The sequence below is a fragment of the Vanacampus margaritifer genome, chromosome 8 (genome assembly GCF_051991255.1).
Source record: "Vanacampus margaritifer isolate UIUO_Vmar chromosome 8, RoL_Vmar_1.0, whole genome shotgun sequence".
Taxonomy (NCBI): domain Eukaryota; kingdom Metazoa; phylum Chordata; class Actinopteri; order Syngnathiformes; family Syngnathidae; genus Vanacampus; species Vanacampus margaritifer.
Genome location: NC_135439.1, coordinates 363,795 through 385,768, shown reverse-complemented (window position 1 = coordinate 385,768; position 21,974 = coordinate 363,795). Strand labels below are relative to the sequence as shown.

The 21,974-nt window shown below is 47.5% G+C and overlaps 5 protein-coding genes across 14 annotated transcripts; 2 read left to right on the top strand and 3 right to left on the bottom strand.

Moving 5' to 3' along the window:
• The first annotated feature begins 3,202 nt into the window (after nucleotides 1-3,202).
• Nucleotides 3,203-4,545, top strand: mrnip (MRN complex interacting protein). Of its 2 annotated transcripts, XM_077572662.1 has the most exons (7): nucleotides 3,203-3,422; nucleotides 3,553-3,612; nucleotides 3,687-3,787; nucleotides 3,851-3,899; nucleotides 4,000-4,106; nucleotides 4,182-4,209; nucleotides 4,286-4,545. In XM_077572662.1, the coding sequence occupies exons 1-7, from the start codon at nucleotides 3,363-3,365 to the stop codon at nucleotides 4,445-4,447; spliced, it is 567 nt and encodes a 188-aa protein (XP_077428788.1). In that variant the 5' UTR covers nucleotides 3,203-3,362; the 3' UTR covers nucleotides 4,448-4,545. The 2 variants fall into 2 exon arrangements, with proteins under 2 accessions (XP_077428788.1, XP_077428789.1); XM_077572663.1 differs by lacking the exon at nucleotides 4,182-4,209 and having other exon boundaries at nucleotides 3,205-3,422.
• On the bottom strand, nucleotides 4,538-7,517 carry sqstm1 (sequestosome 1). Of its 4 annotated transcripts, none has more exons than XM_077572651.1 (8): nucleotides 7,188-7,517; nucleotides 7,000-7,095; nucleotides 6,169-6,470; nucleotides 6,028-6,094; nucleotides 5,895-5,951; nucleotides 5,719-5,831; nucleotides 4,909-5,131; nucleotides 4,538-4,831 (listed from the first exon to the last, which is right to left on the bottom strand). In XM_077572651.1, exons 1-8 carry the CDS (start codon nucleotides 7,354-7,356, stop codon nucleotides 4,668-4,670), a joined length of 1,191 nt encoding a protein of 396 aa, XP_077428777.1. In that variant the 5' UTR covers nucleotides 7,357-7,517; the 3' UTR covers nucleotides 4,538-4,667. The 4 variants fall into 4 exon arrangements, with proteins under 4 accessions (XP_077428777.1, XP_077428776.1, XP_077428775.1 ...); XM_077572650.1 differs by having other exon boundaries at nucleotides 5,895-5,954; nucleotides 7,188-7,516; XM_077572649.1 differs by having other exon boundaries at nucleotides 6,028-6,109; nucleotides 7,188-7,514.
• An 828-nt stretch (nucleotides 7,518-8,345) lies between these two features.
• Nucleotides 8,346-12,439, bottom strand: rnf4 (ring finger protein 4). 2 transcript variants are annotated; one of them, XM_077572656.1, is made up of 8 exons: nucleotides 11,940-12,439; nucleotides 11,687-11,732; nucleotides 10,759-10,957; nucleotides 10,609-10,694; nucleotides 9,674-9,686; nucleotides 9,479-9,605; nucleotides 8,868-8,941; nucleotides 8,346-8,791 (listed from the first exon to the last, which is right to left on the bottom strand). In XM_077572656.1, the coding sequence occupies exons 1-8, from the start codon at nucleotides 12,068-12,070 to the stop codon at nucleotides 8,598-8,600; spliced, it is 870 nt and encodes a 289-aa protein (XP_077428782.1). In that variant the 5' UTR covers nucleotides 12,071-12,439; the 3' UTR covers nucleotides 8,346-8,597. The 2 variants fall into 2 exon arrangements, with proteins under 2 accessions (XP_077428782.1, XP_077428783.1); XM_077572657.1 differs by having other exon boundaries at nucleotides 8,868-8,919; nucleotides 11,940-12,428.
• Nucleotides 12,440-14,346: 1,907 nt separating this feature from the next.
• selenot2 (selenoprotein T, 2) lies at nucleotides 14,347-18,605 on the bottom strand. 2 transcript variants are annotated; one of them, XM_077572659.1, is made up of 7 exons: nucleotides 18,520-18,597; nucleotides 17,661-17,931; nucleotides 16,906-17,016; nucleotides 16,714-16,840; nucleotides 16,562-16,649; nucleotides 14,974-15,098; nucleotides 14,347-14,906 (listed from the first exon to the last, which is right to left on the bottom strand). In XM_077572659.1, the coding sequence occupies exons 2-6, from the start codon at nucleotides 17,837-17,839 to the stop codon at nucleotides 14,977-14,979; spliced, it is 627 nt and encodes a 208-aa protein (XP_077428785.1). In that variant the 5' UTR covers nucleotides 17,840-17,931; nucleotides 18,520-18,597; the 3' UTR covers nucleotides 14,347-14,906; nucleotides 14,974-14,976. The 2 variants fall into 2 exon arrangements, with proteins under 2 accessions (XP_077428785.1, XP_077428787.1); XM_077572661.1 differs by lacking the exon at nucleotides 14,347-14,906 and having other exon boundaries at nucleotides 15,062-15,182; nucleotides 18,520-18,605.
• cox18 (cytochrome c oxidase assembly factor COX18) lies at nucleotides 18,273-21,803 on the top strand. 4 transcript variants are annotated; one of them, XM_077572654.1, is made up of 7 exons: nucleotides 18,273-18,673; nucleotides 18,935-19,270; nucleotides 19,565-19,665; nucleotides 19,747-19,901; nucleotides 20,961-21,076; nucleotides 21,142-21,249; nucleotides 21,318-21,803. In XM_077572654.1, the coding sequence occupies exons 2-7, from the start codon at nucleotides 18,950-18,952 to the stop codon at nucleotides 21,477-21,479; spliced, it is 963 nt and encodes a 320-aa protein (XP_077428780.1). In that variant the 5' UTR covers nucleotides 18,273-18,673; nucleotides 18,935-18,949; the 3' UTR covers nucleotides 21,480-21,803. The 4 variants fall into 4 exon arrangements, with proteins under 4 accessions (XP_077428780.1, XP_077428779.1, XP_077428778.1 ...); XM_077572653.1 differs by having other exon boundaries at nucleotides 18,274-18,648; nucleotides 18,932-19,270; XM_077572652.1 differs by having other exon boundaries at nucleotides 18,476-18,673; nucleotides 18,932-19,270.
• Nucleotides 21,804-21,974: the final 171 nt, after the last annotated feature.

Sequence of the window (21,974 nt, the reverse complement as noted above, 5' to 3'; positions counted from 1 at the left end):
AGGTTTGCAAACGCCTGTGCCTTCGCACTGCTCCAAGGAGACTCGCTGCTTTTCATCGGAAAGGAGTTGTCTGCTTCATTGGGTACATTATTTGCGCGTTTGCCTTTGTACCGGAACCGGAAAACAACAAAGGAACTGGAAGTCCACAGGCTCACGTTATTAAAAGGAACAAAAACAATCATACACATCCACGGCGTCGAAAACCACTGATCTGGTCAAAATCATTGATGGCTTAAACGAAAAAGTGCTGTATATGCACAACAAAAACAAGGAAGCGCCACCCTGTGGCGCGGTGCCACACTGCGGATTGTTACACGTCGTGTACATCACATTGTAGAATTCGTTTGTATTTGACTTTATTTTGGCCTCGACTTGGCAGTGCCTCATGCTGGAGCAACAAAGAGTGAATTTGTTTAAAAAACAAAAACGAACTGGATGAAGTGTCAAGAGCGCCTCTAGTGGCTGCAGGCCATTATGACAAAGGCTTGGAAGAGGCAAGCCACCCCCCCCCCCCATTTGAATGTCACGTTCGAGGATGGCAGAGAAAGCAAGCAAGAAAAGAAGCGAGCAGTTGTTGCGCCAACACAGAAACTTTGTCACGCTTCACAGAACAACTGCTGCTGCTCGAAATAGACACACGTGACAAATTCCACACGGGAGCTAATTGGCATGTGCGGCAGAGACAAAATTGACCACGACCAAAAGTGCGCACGTGCTGAACGCAAATAGATTAAAAAAATAATAAAGTCACGTCATCATTGTTGGCCTTCTTAACTCTTTGACTGCCAAAAACGTTAGTAAAAACCTACGGAGGGCCGCCAAGGACGTTAAAAGACGTTCTCCAATTTTTTTTTTTTTTTGGGGGAAACGGGTGGAGGAAAGCCTTGGCCAGCTGTGGTGAAAGTTTCAAGCAGATCTAGTTAGCCTAATGACTATTTTTGGCCCCTAGATGGCAGCAATGACTCTCTTTTGACAAGATTGGGTAGACGTCAGTAGAAGACGTGAGGCGGAGCTAGAGGGGACAATGGCTGGGGAAGGGAAGAGAACATGGCGACCGGTTGCAAGCAGCTCACGCTCGAGCAGTTTTTTTCAAAGACGAAAAGCATCGACCAACGCTAAAGAGCACATTGATGACGACGATGATCATCATCGATGATGATGATGGTGACTCCGAGGTTGACGCCGAAGTTGGAAGCGCTGGCGCGGCGGCTATGACAACGTCATAAAGGTTCACGGGCTAGCGATGCTAACACCGGAAAACGCGTAGCACAACCGAGCACGCTCAGGCGGACGTTCAATCAGACGACAAAGAGTACCCCGAGTCCAATGCATATTCATCGGAGGAGTGGGTACAGTCTGCTACTTGCTTTTTATTCCCCGGAAAAAAAGGCCATCAAGAAAGTGTAACGTCTGCACGCGAAATGGACAATCGAAGTGAAACGTATCTGTTGTGCAAATCCTGCTCCCTCTCCTTGCACGCAGGGCAGTGTTACAAAAAGAAAAACTGTATTTGAACCATCCACATAATTGTAAGTAGTACCACAGTTGCACACATTTGTAAATAGTTTGCGAAATTGTTTTGTCAAATTGTTACACTGTTGAATGGAAATAAACGTATTTTGCTACCAAAAAACACTTTTTCATTGTTCGTGGTAGCGTTTTATAGAAGTAAAGCACTATTTAGGTGTTTGTGGCATCATTCATGGACAAAAAGAAGTGTACAATTCACTAGAGTGCATGAAATAACATCGTTTCACAAAAAGCTCTTTTTCTCCGTTTTTTGTTTCAAAAGAGAGAATTTCGGTGAAAGTAACCATTTTCTATTGTTGATTACTGAAGAACGGAATAAGATAGAAACAAAAAAAAATTCTGATGAAAGCTGAGAGTCCAATCTTTCATTTGGTAGTATGTGTGTTTCCATAGTCCAAACACAACATTTTCTGTGGACCTTGAAAGATCAGTCAAAATGCTTAAATCGGCTGGTACTGGCGACGTCCCGTTTCGGAAAACGTCTGGCAGTCAAAGAGTTAACATTTCATGTCCTCATTTTATTTGAGTCCAGCGTCAGCAGAGGTCACAAATGCATCAAAATTCTCCATACGAAAGAGAAAACTTTTGTTTTTTCATGCGCACATTTTTTGGGGCGTCGGATGAGATGATGCTGACGTCATGGAATGCTTTCATGCATTCGCCCGTCCGCGCTTGAAGAGAATATTGTCAGAGAACGCTCTCGATTGAAGGGGGCAAGCTTTTTACGACCGGGGGAAAAGTGGCAGCGTTCACGAACCCGCTGCAGGGACTCACTTGCCCCTGCAGCACGAACATTGAGATGCGCCCGCTAAGGCCGAGGGCAGTCTGCTTTCTGTTTGCCAGATGTGCTGGTGGTGCGGCAGCTGTGTTCGCCGGAAAGCCCAGAAAGGCGCGCCCGTCCCTTAACAATTTTGTGTTGCCTTGACACAAACATTGAAAATGCGTCCGTTGATACGCAGAGCACACGTGCGCCATTCTATGAAAAACCCATTGGTCAGTTTTCAGGAATAAATGCTTTTTTTGTTTTGTTTCTTTGTGTTTACAGTTGCTGTCAAAAAGTGGGATGGAAGGCCACAGACCAAGAAATATATAATGCCATGGCCGACTATCTGAAACGTGCCCACGCAGAGGCTACTCCAAAAAGCAAAAACAAACTTAAATGATATTTTGGGAAAGTTTCAATTTTCAAATGTTTTAATGTTTGTATAGTGTTTGTAAAAAATATATGTTCATCTTTAGTTTTAATTTAGTATTTTTGCCCATTTTTTGGAAAAGTTATAAAATGATTTATTTGTTATGTATAGTAATGTTGACAATAAATGTACTTTTTTTTAAGTGTCATTCTTGATTGAAAATCCAGTCATGACTTTGCGATTAAATATTTTATTAGATTGTAATAAATAAAATTAATGAATATGAAATGATGTCCTGGCAACCAAATTGAGATTTTTTTGGTTCACTTTTCAACCAAATTTTGACTGTAAAAGGACGTCATTTGAAGGACGACTTTTCAACGTCTTGAAAATGATGTCTTTTTTCCCCTTTCACTTTTCAACCAAGCAATTGATCGGAATCCGCCATTTTGTTGTTTACGCATTGACGTTGCAACTGCGACAATCCGAGTGGGGTCTATCCGATTTCCTAGCTTTCCTAGCATCATTCACTCCAGTCGCGACTCCCGCCGCGCCGACAGGAGGCGCTCTCTCGCACTTCTATCTGATGCCCGGATATGTGACGTCAGTTTTCAAATAAAGGCCGGCTAACGCAAGTGGGAAAGATAAGTTTTTGTTTTTAAGGCGTCTTGCTGCTGACTTTGCGACAAGGTGTTGCTGATGGTCCAAATGTTTCAAGTCGTCAAATGTTTCCGCTGCGACTGTTTCCAGGTGCAACAAGTAAGAAGAACGCAAACGCGTCATACACACGTGAAGCTAACGGCTAGCGCGGCTAAGCCGAGCGACAGATGATGTTGTAAGTTTTCGCATGAAACATTCGAACATTCTGCCTTCCCCCAACGTGTGACAGGTGAAGAAGGTGAAAAAGTGGACGTGTAAACTCTGCGGAGAGAAGCAATCTTTGCTCAAGGTAGGCGCTGACGTCAGCGGGTGGACGCCGCGTTCAAACCTGTTGAATTTTGGGAATATGATCACGTGACTCAGGAGTTCGGTGGCGGCAGCGCAGCGGACTGCAGGCGTCACGTTCAGAAACTGAACGCCGCCAGAGGCGCCATGTTGGAAGAACGAGACGCCCGGTCGCTATGGTAACCGACAAACAGGCTTTTTTTTTTCATGCTCAACTTTGACGTTATCAACGTGATTGGCAGGAAGCAGCAAGAAGACGAAACAGGAAGTGAAGACCAGCAAGATGAACAAGTGAGACGACGACCGGCACGCACAAGCCAGCAACCTCCTCAAATGGTGTGTGCGCGTGCATGTATACGTGTGAATGTACCGTATGTGTGCGTGCGAGTAGGTGGTCCACCCGCAGGTGAGCCGTTGGAGCAAATATGTGGCCGCAGCACCTAATGAGGATGAAGCTGAGGACATGCCGCGTTTCCGAGGCAACAGCACAAGTGACAGGTGATGTGCTTGTTAGGCCACACCCACTTGAAACACTTCGATTTGTTTCCTAACGTGTGTGTGCGTGTGCGTAAGTAAGAGGAAGTGTGAAGACGGATCTCAGGTGAGGTCGGCTACACGTGTGCTAAGCTAGGCTAACAGGCTTGATGCTAAGCTACTTTCTGTTTTGGTTGGATCAGTCAGACGTTGACGCCGTGAACATGAAAACGCGAGCGCCATCATCATTGGGCGTCACGACTGCCGACCCCCCCGGCCTCAAGAGCAGCATGATGCTGTCCCGCCCCCCGCTTACCACTTCCTCCATGTTTGACAGCGGAGAAGACTTTGATGTGAACTTCTGATGAAAATTCAACTTCCTAACCTTCACTCGTTTATTTTGGTGCAACGTTTGCTACACTGAAAAAAATCTCGTTGAAATTAAACAAAACATGAAAGCTCATCGAAGTATTTTTATTGAGTATCAATTATTTTGATGACTGCTTTTCAACTGATGAAACGTTTCAAGCTAAGAGCGTTTTCTGTGACGCTAGCGCGCGTGCGCTAGGAAGCTAATTGGTGGCATCAGTGCGGGCGGGCGCGGGGCTTCTTGGCGTACTGGATGGTGTCCAGGGCGGCGCCGATGTCGAAATCTTTGGCCTGCAGCAGGCGGGTCAGCCAGCCGCCTTCGTCGGTGAAGCCCATGGCCAGCATGTGACTCAGAGACTCCACCAGGCGGGGGTCCGCCTCTGGGGGATACGCGGCCAGCGTTAGCGCCATGCTCATGTGGAAGGCGGCGGCGGTGAGGACACGGGCGACTTTTTACCTGGAGGAAGGTGAGGGTAGAGCGCTGCCACCTTCAAGCCTGAAGGAGCCTTTTGGACCTCAGCAGGAGCGTCCTGGTTCTGGTCCCCCTTCAGCTTTTGGTCCCCATCCTGGTCTGGTTTCTCATCCTGCTGCAGTGACTGCAGTTCTCCACTAGAGGGATCCACCTCCTTGCACGTGACGTGAGTCCACTCTTCGTCTAAGTCTTTGGCGGCGGCTGAAGCCTGACGTCCACAAAAGACGATATTGCGCAATGATGTCATGTGACATTTGGACTGAACAATTCAGGGCAGTTTAGTAGAACGCAATTTGAGAAAACTAAACTGCTACATTTCCATCGGTTGCTTGACTTTTTGTCCAGATAAGTTAAGTCCAAATGTTTGCATAGGATTGTTTATTTGACGAAGCACCAAAAAGTTCTTGACTTATGGACACTCAGTGAACACTGTTAAAGTTGCTTTGTGGAGTTTGTCACTCTCAACTGCCACCTGTGGCCTAAAGTGGAACTGCAGCCTCCGTCAAGCTCGCGCACGTGCAGGTACGTGCGCTCCGGGGTTTTTTCTGTGTTATTGAAGTCTGAGCTGGAGCTTGGCTTACCTACATTTGGGAGGAAAATAACTACAACCAGATCCTTGTAGTGTGCTGCATGTCTCCCCTTTGAATAATTGTCATGACCCCCCCCCCAAAAAATAAAAAATCTAAATTCAAATCCTGCCTAAAGTGAAATAATTGAAATCAGTACAAATTGTAGGTCCACTACAAAAAGGCCCATGACGACCTGATGGTCACATGATCCGTTTTTGAGTCTGACCTTTTCGGGTTGAGTGTCTCCCTCGGCTCCGCCCACTGCCATGTCCCCTTGTTCCTGATTGGTCACTTTGGTCCTTTGGCCCTGGTGTTCCACGTCGATGTCCACGTCGATGCCTGCGTGCGACAATAACGCATCACTTCCCGTCCGGTCGGTCGTTCGGCACCCATGTCACTCACCTAACGGGCTCAGCATGGCTGCCACGCCCTCGCCCACGTTCTTCAGGAAGCTGAGGCCTGCTTCGGGGTCAAAGGAGAACGATGAGCTCGCGACCGTCGATGGGATGACAAAAATAACAATAAGCACACTGACCAGTGGGGGCGCCACCTTGGGTACACTTCTGGTTCTTGTTGCAGTGGCGCATCTTCATTGGCTTTCCCTGCGGGAACCGCGCCTGAAAAAGGCAACATGAGCATGCGTGCTTGCATGGGCCATGTAGTGCGCGGTGGTCACCTGCAGGGGTTGCCAGATGGGCAGCAGAGCGTGCTCCGTGTGCTTCCCTTGCACCTGGCAGGCGGAGCAAAGGTCGTAGTTGGGACACACGCTGCACTTGAAGCGGACGCCCACCACCGGACCCTCGCAGCCGTCACACGTCACGTTGGCGTGCACGGCGGACAGGTGGTGCGGGATAGCGGCCGGCGCCACAAACGCGTTGGCGTGCACGGCGGACAGGTGGTGCGGGATGGCGGCCGCCGCCACAAACGCGTTCGGGGGAAACGCGCGAACCGGGAAGTCACGACGGTGCTCCTTCTTCTCTGAAAAACAAACGCATTTTCTGGTCACAAATCTGGTCATCAGGAAAAGATTTGAAAAACATCTTTTCAAATTCTCATGCAGAAAACAGTCGAAAGGAAACAAAACACGTTCTTCGATGTTTTATTCTTAAAAATACGGATGGAAAATATAGGGAGTCAGTGCGCGTCAGGCAGTCTGGATGGAAACAATTATTTATGTTTCATTTGAAATCAAGATACTTGTTTTTTATTTAATAAATAATAATAAATATCAGGACATTGTTAGAAAAAATATCTATTTAAGTATCGTAAATAAAATTTAAAACATATTGAGATGCTTTATTTTAAAACAAATTAAATACAACACATTTTTTTAAGTGTACATATTTGAGTTTTGACTTAATATATAATAATTAAATATGATTTACATTGAAACACTTTAAAGATAAAATCAAGCTAAAAATTAAGATAACCCACAAGATAATACTTTTGTTGAACGCAGTTGGAGGTTTTGGGTTTTTGATTGATGATGATGATGATGCAGTTTTACCTTTGATGAAAACCCGGAAGACGTCATCCTTAACGCAGGCCACGCCCATGTTGAGCTCATCATCCGAGGAGAAGGCCACCAGGTCTCCTTCGCAATCTGGAAAGCAAAACAAAAGGTAAAAGCTGCAAAGTCGAACTTGGTCGAGGCACGAAGAAGATCACGCGTGTGCGTGTGCGTGTTCGCGCGACCTTTGTAGTACATGTTGAAGGCGGCCTTCTTGAGTCCGGGGAACATCTGGCAAGTTTTGTCGCACAGATGTTCGAAGCTTCCGATCGCGTCCTGCTCCACCAGGAACCTGCGAATCTCCCGAACAGACTCCTCTTTTCCCAGCAGGTAAGCTTTCACCGTCACCGACATCTTTTGACCGCTTGTGCTTCTTCTTCTTCCGGTTCTGGTCCGCTTGTGCTTCTACTTCAGCTCGTCGTCGTCGTCGTATCAACTTGGGCACTTTGTGACGCAGCTTTTAAACGCTGTCCTTGACTTGAGTCTTGGTCACTTCCGGGATGGGCGTAACCATGGAGTCAATATTTACGTGTTGCCCGATTGGTTCACAGCGCTTAAGCCCCACCCACACGGACCAATGACAGGCCGCGATGACGAAGCCTTTTCCAATCGGGGGATTTCCCCCCGCCTCATGTGACCCGCCGCCCAAACATGACTCGCGGCTCAGAAATTCGCTTTGTCATTTGGACATCAACAACATAATATTGTTCAACATTTAAACAGTTTTACATTCAATTCTTGATTTGAAATGCCAACACGTTTTTGTTTTACATTTATTTTTTATATCTTCATACGTCTTTGTTATACGATCGCCTCATTGTTTTTTTTTTTAGGTCTGCAGCTAATTATTGACATGATTTTAAATTGACAGTGCAGAAGATGCACAAACTGATTGATTTAGTTTTTGGTTTGGTTCATAAAACCGGCAAAAATGTGGATCACTGCTTTCCCAAGTAAAATGATGTTTTCATTCTGATTTAACACAAAGATAATCGATCTGCCACAGAAATCGGGAACAATCAACATTGGGAGGCTGAAATTTGAAACTATTTTAAATTAAGATGGTAAAATGGTCAATTATTTGATAATCAATTGTTTCGACTTTAGCATCTTTTTGTCGATATCAACACACTGACTTATATTGAACACACTCATTGTGCTTTGCTTCAAATTCGGCTTTAGAAAAGGTTAAAAAAATTAACGGCAGACGCAGCCAAGTTTATGAAATTTTACACTCCCAGAAAGAAATCTAAACAGAACAAGGAAATCTTTCAAATGTTTTAGTGAAGATGAAGAGTTCGATATGACACAAATTTGTCGCCATTTGATATTCAAGACAAGTATTTTATAAACGTATGAAATCTGAACTTTATTAACCTTTGTGGAAACATTTTGTCACATGAACAGTTACGTGACTGGAGAATTTTGTTTGGCGCGGCAGATAAAAGTGTCGCCTTTAACGTGTGAAACTGGAGGCTTTCCAGAACATTCCCGCCCGTCACCACGCCAAGCGTTTCCGGTCCTTCCGGTTGGGTGAGCGGCGCGCAACTCATTTGAATGCGAGCCAACACAAACACGAGACCAGCAAAAATGACTCACACAAAACGAAGGAACAAAGGAAAAGGAGCGAACGTGCGCTTCATATGTAGAGCGGGTGGTATTGGCGAGGCGTGAGGCGCTTGCGGCAGGTGGGGCACGAGTGCGAGCGCTGCAGGGCGTCTCGCAGGCACTGGCTGCAGAAGACGTGACCGCACTTGGTGGAAACCACCAGACGGCCGCTCTCCACCATCTTCAATAACAACAACAACATCATCATCAACAACACCAAGTGGACGTTAGGAACGCCGATGGGTCGCGGGTCTCACCTCCGGGTATGTGTCCAGGCACACGGGGCAGCTGATGGTTCCCGGGGTCAACCTGAACACACGCACGCACACACCTGTGCCATCTATCAACTGGATTCAAGTGCATCTTTTTGTGGTGACGGATGCTGTGAAATGAGCTGAATGATGCAAATTCATCTACATTACAGGGGTGGGCAAACTCAGCCCTGGAGGGCTGGAGTCCTGCAGGTTTTGGATGTTCCCCTGATTGATATGATCAGCTCATCAGCAAGCTCTGCATAAGTCTGATATCAATCCTGTTGATTGCAATCAGCCGTGTTGGAAGAGGGAAACCTCCAAAACCTGCAGGACACCGGCCCTTGAGGACTGAGGTTGCCCACCCCTGATTTAAAAGGTGAAGATGCCTTGTGTTCATCAAGTCTGTGATGCGTCTATGAGCGTGACTGAACGTCTCTTTTCCAGGAACCGGAATGTTCGATCCAAAAAAGGGTCTGAACTGGATTTCCATGTTTTTTTGTTTTTGTTTTGACTCCAAAGTGCGTCTTAATTTCATTCCTGATGTGGGACATGCGATCTGATTTGACGTGTGCTGACGATGCGCGACACGACCGGCAGCCGATGTGCTTTCTCACCTGGTGGAACTCTGCGTCTGGAGCGAGGTCAAGACGTTGGCGCTGGGCACGGAAGACGACACGGCGTCGTCGTCGTCGCTGCTGACGACGTAACTTTCCCTCAAGTTGCTCCTCCTGCCGCGAGCACCTGATTGCAGGACACGGGCGGCGTCACAGTAACGTATCAACATGTGCGTCAAGTGCAACGTGTTGTACCTTCATCCACCAGCTGGGGGAGCGTGACGGCCACGTGACCGCAACAAGAAGAAGAAGAAGAAGAGGAGGAGTTAGTTTGAAAGCTTCACTTTCATGCCACGTTTTGTCAGCTCGTAAATTTCAAGATGTCATTCCCCGCCACCCCTCGTCTCTCAAACAGTCGCACCCGGTGATCGCAGGTGAGGGTCACAATTTAGATGGACCGCTCAATCCATCCATCCAAACTGACCGACCAACGCGTGTGCCGATTTCATCCACAAGCACACGTTGCATGATTAGGATGTGGACGGCCGCTCGGCTCGCCAACTATCAAGCGTTGGGATTTGTCGTGTGTGTAAAAGCGAGCGGGCCAATCGGATGACTGTTGCCATGTGACGGGCAGATTCTTGACCTCCAATATCTGAAACGTACGCTTGGCAAGCGTTCCTCCCAATCAGGCCCCCCAGCACAACGAGCTTGTGTCCAGAGGGAAGGCGCTGATTCGAAAGAGAGGATGCGCGTGTGCAGTGAAACAAAAAATGTCCTCGTAACATTAAATGTCGAAAGAATTAACATGCAACAGACGCTCTTTGAATTTGGCAGGCAAAAAAATGCTGATAAAAGTCTTTTTCATGAAGTGATTAATTGTGATTTATCTGATTAAAAAATGCAATCGTTTGACAGCCAAACAGATTTTTGAAATGAGACCAGTTGAGCTTTCGACAATTCATGCAAATGAATTAATTTGTCATCCTTTCACCTGCCGGAACGATTGGACAGGTTTGGTCCAAATTCAGATCTAGCGTGGGCTGGCCTAAATGAGCCTCACACCTGCTGGCGGCCGCTTCTCTGCGTGGGCCGGTCCAGATGGCGCAAAGTGGGAAACCCTCGCCAAACCACACATAGCACAACTCGCGAGCGCCTTTCCTTTGCGTGTGCGTGCGTGCGTGCTTTACCAGCACTGAGTCGTTGTTGGTGAGGTCGACAACATGCATGGCGGCTTCTACCGCCTCCGACGTCAGGTCCACCACCTCTTCAACACCTGAACAGCAACAAGTCGTTGATGACCAGCAACGGAGCGTTTGATGGTTCTTGTTGCGACTCACCCTCGTCCTCCATGTTGTCCATCACGTCGATGGTGTCCGCGACGGCGAGCGCCCGGCGCCCTTGGGGGCTGTTCCTCCTGCCGGCCGCTCTGCTGGCGTTAGCCCTTCGGTTAGCGTGGGCCGCTCTGCTAGCGGTAGCGTGGCCGCGGGGTTTGGGGCTGCCGGACACCAGCAGGCTTCCCGCGTTCCTTCTCTTCCTCTGCGTCGACAAACACACAAACGTGGCGCTCTCCAAAATAACAAAAGGAGACGTTTGATGCATTTGACGGGAAAAATTAAAGGACTTCAAATAAAGGATGCGCAGCTGTCCTCAAAAGACCCGAAGATCTTGTAAACATAAGCGTATTTCTTGCCATGGTCAAGTTGGCTCATTTTAGAGGCGGAGCCATCTCACCCCACTGGCGAATAAGAATGAAAAGTGACCGGCCGCGTCTGTCAAGACGTGATATGGTAAATACATATTTTGCAACTTTCAAATGAATTAAAAAATTCAAATGGATATGCTTTGCTTTGTTCATTCTTTGACTTTTGATTCAACAGGATGGTTTTAGTGGTTTATGATGGTACATTCTGTGTTATTAATTACTGATATTTATTTCTATTTAGGGCTAATTAATTAATTTGATGCACTACTTAAAAAATCAAATCATTGAAAATGTGCACTATTGTAAAATGGAGTTTTACACACCAACTTGGACTACAGCTTCAGGGAGAGTCGCCAAGACTCAATCAAGTACAAATCGTCAATTGTATGTACGTACCCAGACAGACATTGTCATTCAAATCCTTTCCCGTACAAGTGTCACATAATATCCACAACAAACACGGAATAGCACTGACACTTTCCAAAACGTGCCGAGCAATAGCGTTTGCATTAGCATTAGCACTCTGGGCTGTGTTCAAACCTTTGGCTTGTGTGCCGACTTACGGTGTTGTTCATTGCAAGAGGACGAAAACAGCAGTAGCGGGACACGCTGGGGACACACAAGACACACAATTATTAGTTTGCATTCTTATACCCCCAAAAATAAACAACCTCAAACCGAGCGTGCCATTTAGTTGCTCGGGAAGGATTCCAAAGGGTTCAAGATTTTGCACCTCAACGACAAAAGAGCAAAGGTGCAGTTACAAGCTAAGGTAACGCGGCTAGTAGTCCGCAGTCCGCAGTTCGCGTCACTCACCGCCCGCCTGGGTGCGTTGCGTTCCTCTCCTCGCTAGCACTTAGCTTCGTTAGCTTCCTCACTTCCGCTTGTCGTGGGCGGCGGCTGTTTGGCGGGCGAACGATTTCCGTTTGAACGTCGAAAGCGGACATCAGCCGTGGACGGAATGAGACGGCCACGTTAAAAGTGCAGTACGAGCAAATGAGTCAAGCTCGCAAGCGCTCCCGCCCGCTTGCTGACGCTAATGCTAACGCTAGCGACACTCTTGAAGCTTGCCAAGCGCGACAGCGCCGCCCTGTCGAACTGGAGGGAGGCGAAAAAGAAAGAAAGCGTTCTGTGCATGTTGTTTCTAGTTTCGTTGCAAAGAGTAATAAAGATATCTAAAGGCCATATAATACAGCTTCTATAAGAAAAGTTTTACATTCACAAAAGTAAATTACAAAGAGTTGTTGAAGTATTTATGTATTAAATGTAATTTGGCAATTTTCAGGTGGGAAATCCAGGTCCAGAAAGTCAAACCCTTGTCACAGTTTATCTTTAGCTACAGGTGCCTGTACTTTTTTTTGTTTTGTTTTCGGGGAAGCGAACAAACGCCAACCTGAGTCTTGGCAAGTGACGGTACCACTGCGCCACCTGGAGGCAGGTGCTTGTAATCAGCCGATCGGTAAACGAGGACATTACGTCAGTATGACATTTCCTGTCAGTTTTGCAATATGTTTAATAAAGTTTATTAACCAAAATTGTAGCCAAGCAGGGGCAGGTGCTCAAAGTAAAAAAAGAAAAAAGGGGGCACATGATAACCTGCATGCGCAGCCCACCCGCAAGGTCACGTGACTTCAGCAGCTTGACCCGTAAGGTCAAAAATGAAGATTGATGAGCCATTATGCAAGTAGTGCTTGTTTTGTTCCCGTTGATCGACGGAAAAAAACGCAAGGCGAGTAAACGCAGCTGTTCTGCAACTTGCAGAAACGACTTCCGGACACTACGACCGTCCACATATGAAGGATCGATGGATTCATTATTCGTTTCCCCAAGCCAAAAGGTTAGGGTTAAAAAATTTGTATTTAAAATGAAATACAAATGTAGTTTTGGTCCTCCATAGCCTGCAACTTGCAAATGTATGAAAGAAATGCAATTCAAAAGGGCTGACGTGCAATCTGTTGCAATGGATACATTGAAATGGATTTCAACCAATGCGTCGCTGTAAGGTCGATTTCATGTGACTATTGAACTTTTTTCAGCGTTTGAAGACATTTAACATTTTCAATTGATATTTTTATTGTTTATGAATTCACTTATAAACATATATTGGACATATAAGTGTGTATTGTAATGAATAGAACTGTGATGATGTTGTTGTGAAGTATATTGGAACTTTTTCACTCCCTTCCAGCTGGTGAGATAGGAATGTGATGGGAGTCAAGTTCTCAAGGAGATAACACTGTGGGTCTGAGGGAGTCAAGTTCTCAAGGAGATAACACTGTGGGTCTGAGGGAGTCAAGGTCTCATGGCATTACCTGTCTAATCATATATTTCCGGCTTGGACGGGGAGTTGGAGTAAACATGTCGATATATCACTTGTCTGCCTATTATAATTACTAACCCTTTGTCCAGCCTCAGGGGGAGTTTGCTTTTTTCATCTATAAAGCGACTGTGTGTTTTCATATTCACGTTGTACACATTTTATACATGTTAAAGAACAACCACATGTTTGTATTTTGGCATCAACGACATTATTATTGTGCTAATTGGCATACGGCTAACATTTGAAAACTCAAATGAGTCCATTTCCATCACCTCAATCATCTTTTATTCCAAAACCACTTGAAGAAATGTCGTCGGGCAGCGAGCGCAAGCGGTCGGAACGTCACTCAAAGCTCATCGGACGCGGCGGTCGTGCTAGCATCACGTGGTTGACGCGGAGCTGTGAGCAAAACCATCGGACAGCAATTTGGAATCCACAACTATTTGAAGCATCAACAAATCTTTTTTTTTTTTTTTTTTTTTTCAACAAATCATTTGATGGAGCCCAAATTGTCCAAATGCTCCCAATTTCCACCACATGTGAGATTCCTCGAGTCGAGTCCTTCAGGAAGGTTTTTGTGCTTTCGACTTATGCTACGTAATCGCTGTCGCGGCAACGACTCCATTAGCGAGCGCCAAACATTTGCCAGACATTTTGTGACAAGGACAAAAGTGTTCCTTCAAGCGACATCAAAATGTCATCAAACGTTTTCAGGCGGAGCGCTTCTTCTTGTGTCATCATTTTAATGTTGACTGCCGCTTTGATAAACATTTGAGAAATCCCGTGTTTGCACAAATGACCTTTTTGGTGTGCAACCGTCAATAAAAAAAATATTCACTGGTGTGAAGCCACAAATCATTGAACAGATTATTTAAATGATTAGTTATGACCCTCCAAATGATGTTGTTTTTTTTGTCAACCAATGTTTGCTTTTATTGTTGATCATCAGAACAAAACAAAAAAACATTATTTTGGACTGCGACCCACAGAAAGTCACTCGAGCGTTTATTGGATATCCTCAAGGTACTAGTTTGCTTTTTGTCCTCAGTACTAGTAAGACGGCTCAGCGCACTAGTAGAAGCGCTCTCTCACTAGTAGTATTTCTATGGCCTACTAGTACACAATGAAAGCAATGAGCAGCACTAGTAACACCACAAGGCATGTGGATCGCTTACTAGTAGCATCCCGAGTAACGTGCAGTTGTTGTACTAGTTTGCGAAGTGAGGACAAAGTTAAGCGGGATTAACGTACATGCGAAGGAACGTTTTGTCACAAATGTTCGTTGGCGTCAAGAAAGTTGCAGAGCTGGCGGGTCACAAGGCGGCGGCGGCGGCGGCGGCGGCGGCGGCGCTCAGTCGTCGGCGGGAAACTTCCGGTGAGGTCCTGCAGAGTTTGCTTTCAGACCCGACCTTCATGGATGCCGGCGGCCGACGGCCCCGCTGACAAAGGACGGCCCCACGCACCTAAACGCACGCACACGTGTTGGTTTGGAAACGGCGAGAAGAAAGCGGCGGCGAGGAGGCGGCTGACCTTCTAAAGCGAGGAGAAGCCGGCGGCGTCCGCCTGGTGGATGTTGAGGTGCTGCTGGAGGATGTGGAAGATCTCCTGGATGTTGGCAACGTAACCCGACTCCAACTTGGACCAGATGGGAACGTCTGAGGCAATCGCCAACGACAACAAGGATCAACAACCCTTTTGCAAGGTGTGCTATCGTATGGACGACCAAAACTGACAACATTCTAAATAAATACAGAAAGTGAAAAGAAAAACTTAATCCCAAAAATGGATACAAACTATCATTTAGTTTGACTTTTAGGCATTTATTTATTTTTCATTTTGGCCATTTTGGTCCACACTGCCAGGTCGAAATGTTATTCAAATGAGGAGGCGGTCCGAAGCGTGTCTTGGGTTGGACTCCGCCATTGCAAATGACCTTTCATTCCTTCTTCGCCAAGCCGCTCATTGGACCAATGAAAGACATGCTTAGGACCGCCCCCTCATTTGAATAACATATCGTCCTGGCAGTATGGACTAAAACGGACTAAATTCAAAATAAATAAATGACTAAAAGTTCAAATAAAAACGGATATTAAAAAATAATTCAAAAAATAAATACAAACGTATCTATTTATGTTAATATATATTTTTATATCCATTTTTATTTTAATTTTAACTTTGACTTTTTTTTTTTTGTCATTTATTTATTTTGAATTCAGGCAGTTTTGGTCCTCCGTATTATCGTCTTGAATAAAAGTGCTGACTGACACACAAGATCCCCGCAACAGCCGTGGGCCGAGGATGACGACGAGCCGCATCGACTGACGTTCCCACCCGAGAAAGATGCACAAACTCGTCGTGCGCACCTTCGACAGCAGCTGGTGACCGCTCAAGTCGACCGCGACCACTTGATCGCACGTTCTGGCGGCAGAAGGATTTTGGCGACAGAGACGCAAACCCTTCCCAGGCAAGGAAGCCCCTCCCACTCCCTCAAACGACCCACGCTGTGGCGAGTGCTGTGGAGCCAACCAAGGAGCACGTCGGATTGGCTGCTTTGAGCTCAGGTCAGCTGTTAATTGGCTAACTGCTAGCCGGCTAGCTGTTAATTGGCTAACTGCTAGCCGGCTAGCTGTTAATTGGCTAACTGCTAGCCGGCTAGCTGTTAATTGGCTAACTGCTAGCCGGCTAGCTGTTAATTGGCTAACTGCTAGCCGGCTAACCGACAGCCAGCCTGCCCGCTGTTCATTTTGTTGCCAACAAAGTGCGGCCGCGGCTACACTTGACCACAGGCAGCGAGATAAGGTGCCGCTGCAAACGCCGCTTCTGCTTTGCGCAATGACCAGCACGCTAGTAGACAAGCGAACGCCATCCGTCAGGGAGAAAAGTCAATTTAGTGGCCAGCGGATCAACAATTATGCAACCTCAGCTCGCATCTTCTTCTCCATTCACACGTTCAGAGATGGCAGGCTAAAATCCCCATTGGAACAATTTCTCTCGTTTTCGCCATCCAACGACACGGGGGGCTTTCCTTGACGCGTGGCGGGCAGCACGACGAAAAGAGCCAACAAGGACGTGTGTGACGTGAGGACACGACCAATCAGAAGCGGCGTTGCAGACCTACCGTTGAGCGTGATCTCAAAGGCTCCGGTGGACAGGAAGTGCGTCTCCATCATGTTGCACAGGAAGAAGGCCATCAAGCACGAGAAGATCTGACGAGAGAAAGCGACGGCGTGAAATCGGTCCGTGGGCGCGGCCGTCACGTCAAGCGCTCACCTTGTTGTCTTGGGTCCACGTCCAAATTCTGGGCGTGTCCACGCTGAACATCGCAAACACATTGTGACCGCTGATGATCAACAAGATGGACGCCAGCTTCAGGTACGACACCACGCTGCCCAACAACCTGACGAGAGGCACGGACGCACGTCACACAAGTCGCACGCACACGCACACCTGCTGTGGACATACTTGCTGACGGGGGTGGGGGGGAAGTTTTGGCCCTCGATGCGCATGTCGGGGTACAGCTGGCCGATGGCTCTGGAGTACTCCTGGAACACTTTGCTGTAGCCTCAGGAGATGCTGCCAACAAAAAAACAACCACCGTGACAACATTTACAAAGAGCGGATCGCCGCTGTTGTCACGCATCTTTATTTCATGACATCTTTATTTCAAAAATGAATTGAGTCCAATTCCACATCACAGCAAATGCTGCCACAAAATGTCACTTGATCTTGTTACTGATCTCGTTTTTGGGGAAGTCCCTTAGCAACTTTGCCCAATGGACGAACACGCGCGCGCGTCATTAACTTTCTGATGCACACGTTAAACGAAATGATTATTTTCAAGTAACATATTTGACTACGCGGTCTTCGGTTTACGACGGAGCCCCACTCCCATAAATGACAGCCATGTTGGAACATGTTATCGTCTATGAGGAAGCTGCAAGAATATACTGATAGTCACGTGATCTCCAGTCTTCGGATCAACCTGACTTGCGTGCGTACTTGTACGTCATCCACGTAGCCAATAGCTTTCCAAAAGTTGTCATCACATGACAAGCAGGTGATTCCAACTGTCAACGTGTGGTTCAACAGTAGTCATTATTTGTTGTAAGACGTTTCGAAACATTGTTACACGATAGAATATTACAGCCCGTCAAAGACGTTGTTGGCGTGCGTGCGTGCTATTTGTTAGCTGCCGCCGCTAACTGCAACTGGCTCACCAGTACTGGAACTTGAGCACGGGGGTGCCGCCGTACATGGCCGCCCTGCCGGACTCCATCTCCGGCCTGGCGCTCGCCGACTGCTGCGGGCTCGACCTGCCCACGTAGACGTCACGAAGCGTCAGAACCGTGAAGAGCAGAAGAACGGCCAGCAGCCCGGCCTGGCTGTACTCCGCCATCTTGGCTGCTTTCTCATGTGCTCAGCTTTTTCCGCTCCGGCTCTGGTTCCTTCACAATAAAGTCGCAGCACGCGCACAAAGCTAGCCACATCCTGAAGAAATCAATGTTGGGATTCGGAATCAGGATGACAACTAAGTGGCTCGCTGTACGCATATCACAAAAAGATAAAGAAACGCATCTCAAAACCTTCAACGATTTCCATCCTTTTAAGTAATTCAACATGGAGTCAAACGTTACATATTTGGGGGGCAAGTCCGCGAAGGCGATTTTCCTAAAAACAAATGTTTTTGGAAATATCTTTCTGAAAAAGGACAACAATTCAAAAGTGCTTTCGCTTTATTCCATTTTTTTAAATACTCATTTTATTGTGAATGTGTATTTTCAGCTACCGGTCCCTTTTCCGTCGCTAAAGCTGCAATTTAGGCTTTTGTGGGCTGATGATTGAATTGGTCTCGTTTTTTTTCTCTTTAGCGTTGGGTTTGCTCACAAAATTATATTAATTTCCGCAAAACATACAACAGCATTTTGATGAAAAATCCGAAACCTTACTTTACTAACAATCTGCATTTTCCTTTGAATGTGGCTGTCAAAAGTTACATGCAAATTTGTGAACGGAGATATTTTTAAAGCAAAGATACGGAAAACATCAAATGAACAAAAAAAAAAAAGAGGAGAGAACCTGCACAGAAGCAAAGCACTTTCAGTGCTCGTAGACGACATCATCCAACCGCCCAATGACGTCACACGCAACGTCACTAATCCGCGACGCTCCTCTTCGGTTGATGTCTGCTGAACGGCAAGCAAAAAGGTGAACAAAAAACGACCGCCAACAGGTGATTATGAAATATGAGACCCCTGACATGTTTAGCCTTGCCGAGGGAGTGTTATTTCTATTTTTGCTTGATTAGTTGGACAAGGCATTGCTGACTCGTTCATCATAACAAAACGTGAAGAAAAAGCGAACAAACAAAACGTGATATATATTTTTGGGTATTCCGGAAACATTTGCACTCATTTTGTGATGGCCAAAACAAAGCTGACGTCCACTGACCATGCAGAGGTAGCCTTAGTTGATGATGATGACGTTTCAGGAGGCGGGGGACGCCGCCATGCTGGTCCGGGGGAGTCTCCACGTCTTACGGCTTCCCGTAAGAGCGTCGTGCGGCTCGGCCTTCCTCAGGAAGTCTCCTCTTCTTCCTCCTCCTACCGGCTCCTCAACTCTTCGCCATGTGTCCTCGGGGGTCTCGGATCTCAGCTGGTACGAGCAGATGGCGCATTCTGCCCCCGTGCGCCTGGCTGAGGACTTCCTGGTGCAGGTCCAGCAGACCAGTGGTCTTCCCTGGTGGATCAGCATCGCCGTCAGCGCCCTGAGCGTCAGGACGCTGATCACGCTGCCCCTCGCCGTGTACCAGATGCACATACTCGCCAAGGTGGCACATTTCCCAATCCAACTGCTCAACTTCTGATTTTCCAACAGGGTCCGGCTGTTTCAATGGCCGCAATCGTTTTTACTTTCTCATGAAATGATCGATTTGTCGGCCGCTTAACCGATTATGGGACAATATCAGTATTGGCATTAGCCTCCAAAGGTCCGTATCAGTCGGGCCCTACGTGAGACACTGAATTGCTTCAAAAAGTGTACCTCGTAAAGTGTTGTAACCATGGCAATCTGTGCCTGACATCCTCCTCTTGTTTCCTGTGTCCGTCGCCGCGGCAACACGCAGGTGGAGATGCTGCAGCCGGAGATGGCGGCGCTGGCCCAGAGGGTGCGCTACGAAGTGTCGCTGAGGGCCGGCGAGCGAGGATGGACGGACAAGCAGAGTCGGTAAGGACGTTCGGGCCGAGACGCTGGGGGGGGACGTTGGGCACGGGGCTGACGGCGCCACCGCGTCTTTGTGGCCTTCAGCTTCCACTTCCAGAAGAATCTGCAGCGTTTGGTGTCCCGGTTGTACGTGAGGGACAACTGTCACCCTTTCAAGGCGTCACTGCTGGTTTGGGTTCAGCTGCCGCTTTGGATCAGCCTGTCGCTCGCCCTCAGGAACCTCAGCGCACGGCACTCAGGTGAGTGGGCTGAGTCGGCTCGGCCCGGCACTGCCTGGCACTGCCTGGCCCGTCTGTCGTCACTGACGGGGACCTCAATGAGACGCACGCTTTTCACATTTGAAAAGATGCATGTGGCTGAAATCATGGATCTGTCATTTTTGTCACTCATTTCCAAAAGCACATGAACCAGATGTCGCAGTCCATACGCGCAACGAACGATAGTGGAACAAATGAGCTCACAAATGAAATGGTTTGAAGACATGCCTCAGGTGCGTCTTCAAAGCCAACACCTAAAAATCATCAATGATCAAACTTTGTCAGTGCTAATGAATATCAGCCTACAAAAAGTTGTCATTGCCAAGGTGGGAGTAAAGACGAATGTCGTGATGGGCTCAGCTGCCATCGCAAAGCAACGGTTCAAACAAACAAACAAACAAACAAACAAACATGGCATCGGTTACGGGCAGAACGTGGCAAGGGTTCCGGTCAGCATGCTTGGGGCCAAAATGTATGTAAATGCGGCCAGCAGAAATTTGCGTCCACCATCGGGTGCACCTCGCAACATTTGGGAGTTCGAAGAACAAGCAGAAGATTTGCCCAAGAGGCAAGAACCGCCTGTGAAGACCTGAAATGAGCGGAAAGGACGAGTGGCGGTCGTTGGTGCAAGACATCATTGATGGGTGGAAGAAAAAAAGTTTGCTGAACAAAACAAGCAAAATATTTGTACATAAAAGCAAGCGTTAGTTTTAGGAGGTGACAACGTCAACAAAAACGTTGCATTGTTGAAGGAAAGATGAACGGGAAAATGTATTGAGACTTTTTTGACAAGTATTGATGATGAAAATGAAACGAGGGCCAACATTTCAGCAAGAGAGGGAAAAACAACAACGGTATGTGACTTCCTTCTCCATACAGGAAGCGATTGGACATGATCACGCACAAGTTCATTTCCGAGCTTCTTTGTTGCGCTTTCTTTGCACGTTTGGCTCGTCGTCGGCCGTAACGCGAGAGTCGAGACCGTCGAGCTTCCGGGTGAGAAAAAGCGACTTTCCCCAAGCGTGCCGTCTCGTTTTTTAGCGCTGCAGGGCTCCTTGGCCACAGGGGGCGCTCTGTGGTTCCCCGACCTGACGTCGCCCGACTCCACGTGGCTCCTCCCCCTGGCTGTGGGGCTGACCAATCTGCTCACCGTGGAGGTACGTGATTGACGGCCGCCGATGATGTCGCACCGTGCTCATCTTGATCATCGTCTTGTGTTCAGCTCTTTTCCCTGCAGAAGTCCAACGTGTCGTCGGTCCACAAGGTGGTGACAAACGCCATGCGAGGCGTGTCCCTGCTGATGATTCTCATCGCCGCCGGCGCCCCCTCGGTGAGTTCCGCCCACCTGCGTGCAAATCCGGCAAGTGCAAGAAATGCAGCAGTTCTTCTTCCCTCCAGGCGATGGCGCTCTACTGGTGGTGCTCCAGCCTGGTGGGCGTGGCTTACAATCTTCTGCTTCGCGCTCCTGCTGTCGGCAACATCCTCAAACTTCCCACGCCGCGTTCCAACACGCCCTACAAAGACTTGATGGACGCCATCGTCAGGAAGTACCGCAAGTGAACAGGAAGTTGTCGGCGGCGATGCAACGGCTGCGCAAGAAAAAAACGACACTTGTGGATGCCTCTCCACAAAGTAGCGCAAGTAAACAGGAAGTTGTCTGCAGCTGAACAGGAAGTGTCGCTGAATAACTGACAAAACGCGCGCTCGTGTTTGTGTGCGCACGCACGCACGCACGCATTGTTTTGGGATTTGTGTAGGACCCGCTGACCCGAGCCAGAACTCGTCTTCATTTCCTGTCGGCCAGTTCGTCCACTCTGAGTAAACACGGCAAGAATGTCCTCCTTTTTCTTGTCATTTCATCCAAATAAAAACCTTCAAATGTGCCGTTTTGTTGTTTTAACAACACTTGAGTTGTTTGTGACTTTTGGTTTAGTGGACAAATTGGTTGCTAAACATTCCTTTGTTTACTGAACATGTTTGCAATCTTTGACTCTTTCCCGACTTGTGAATGGTTCTCCGTAGCTGACGTTCGCCCCAAAACAAACCCTCGCTTCC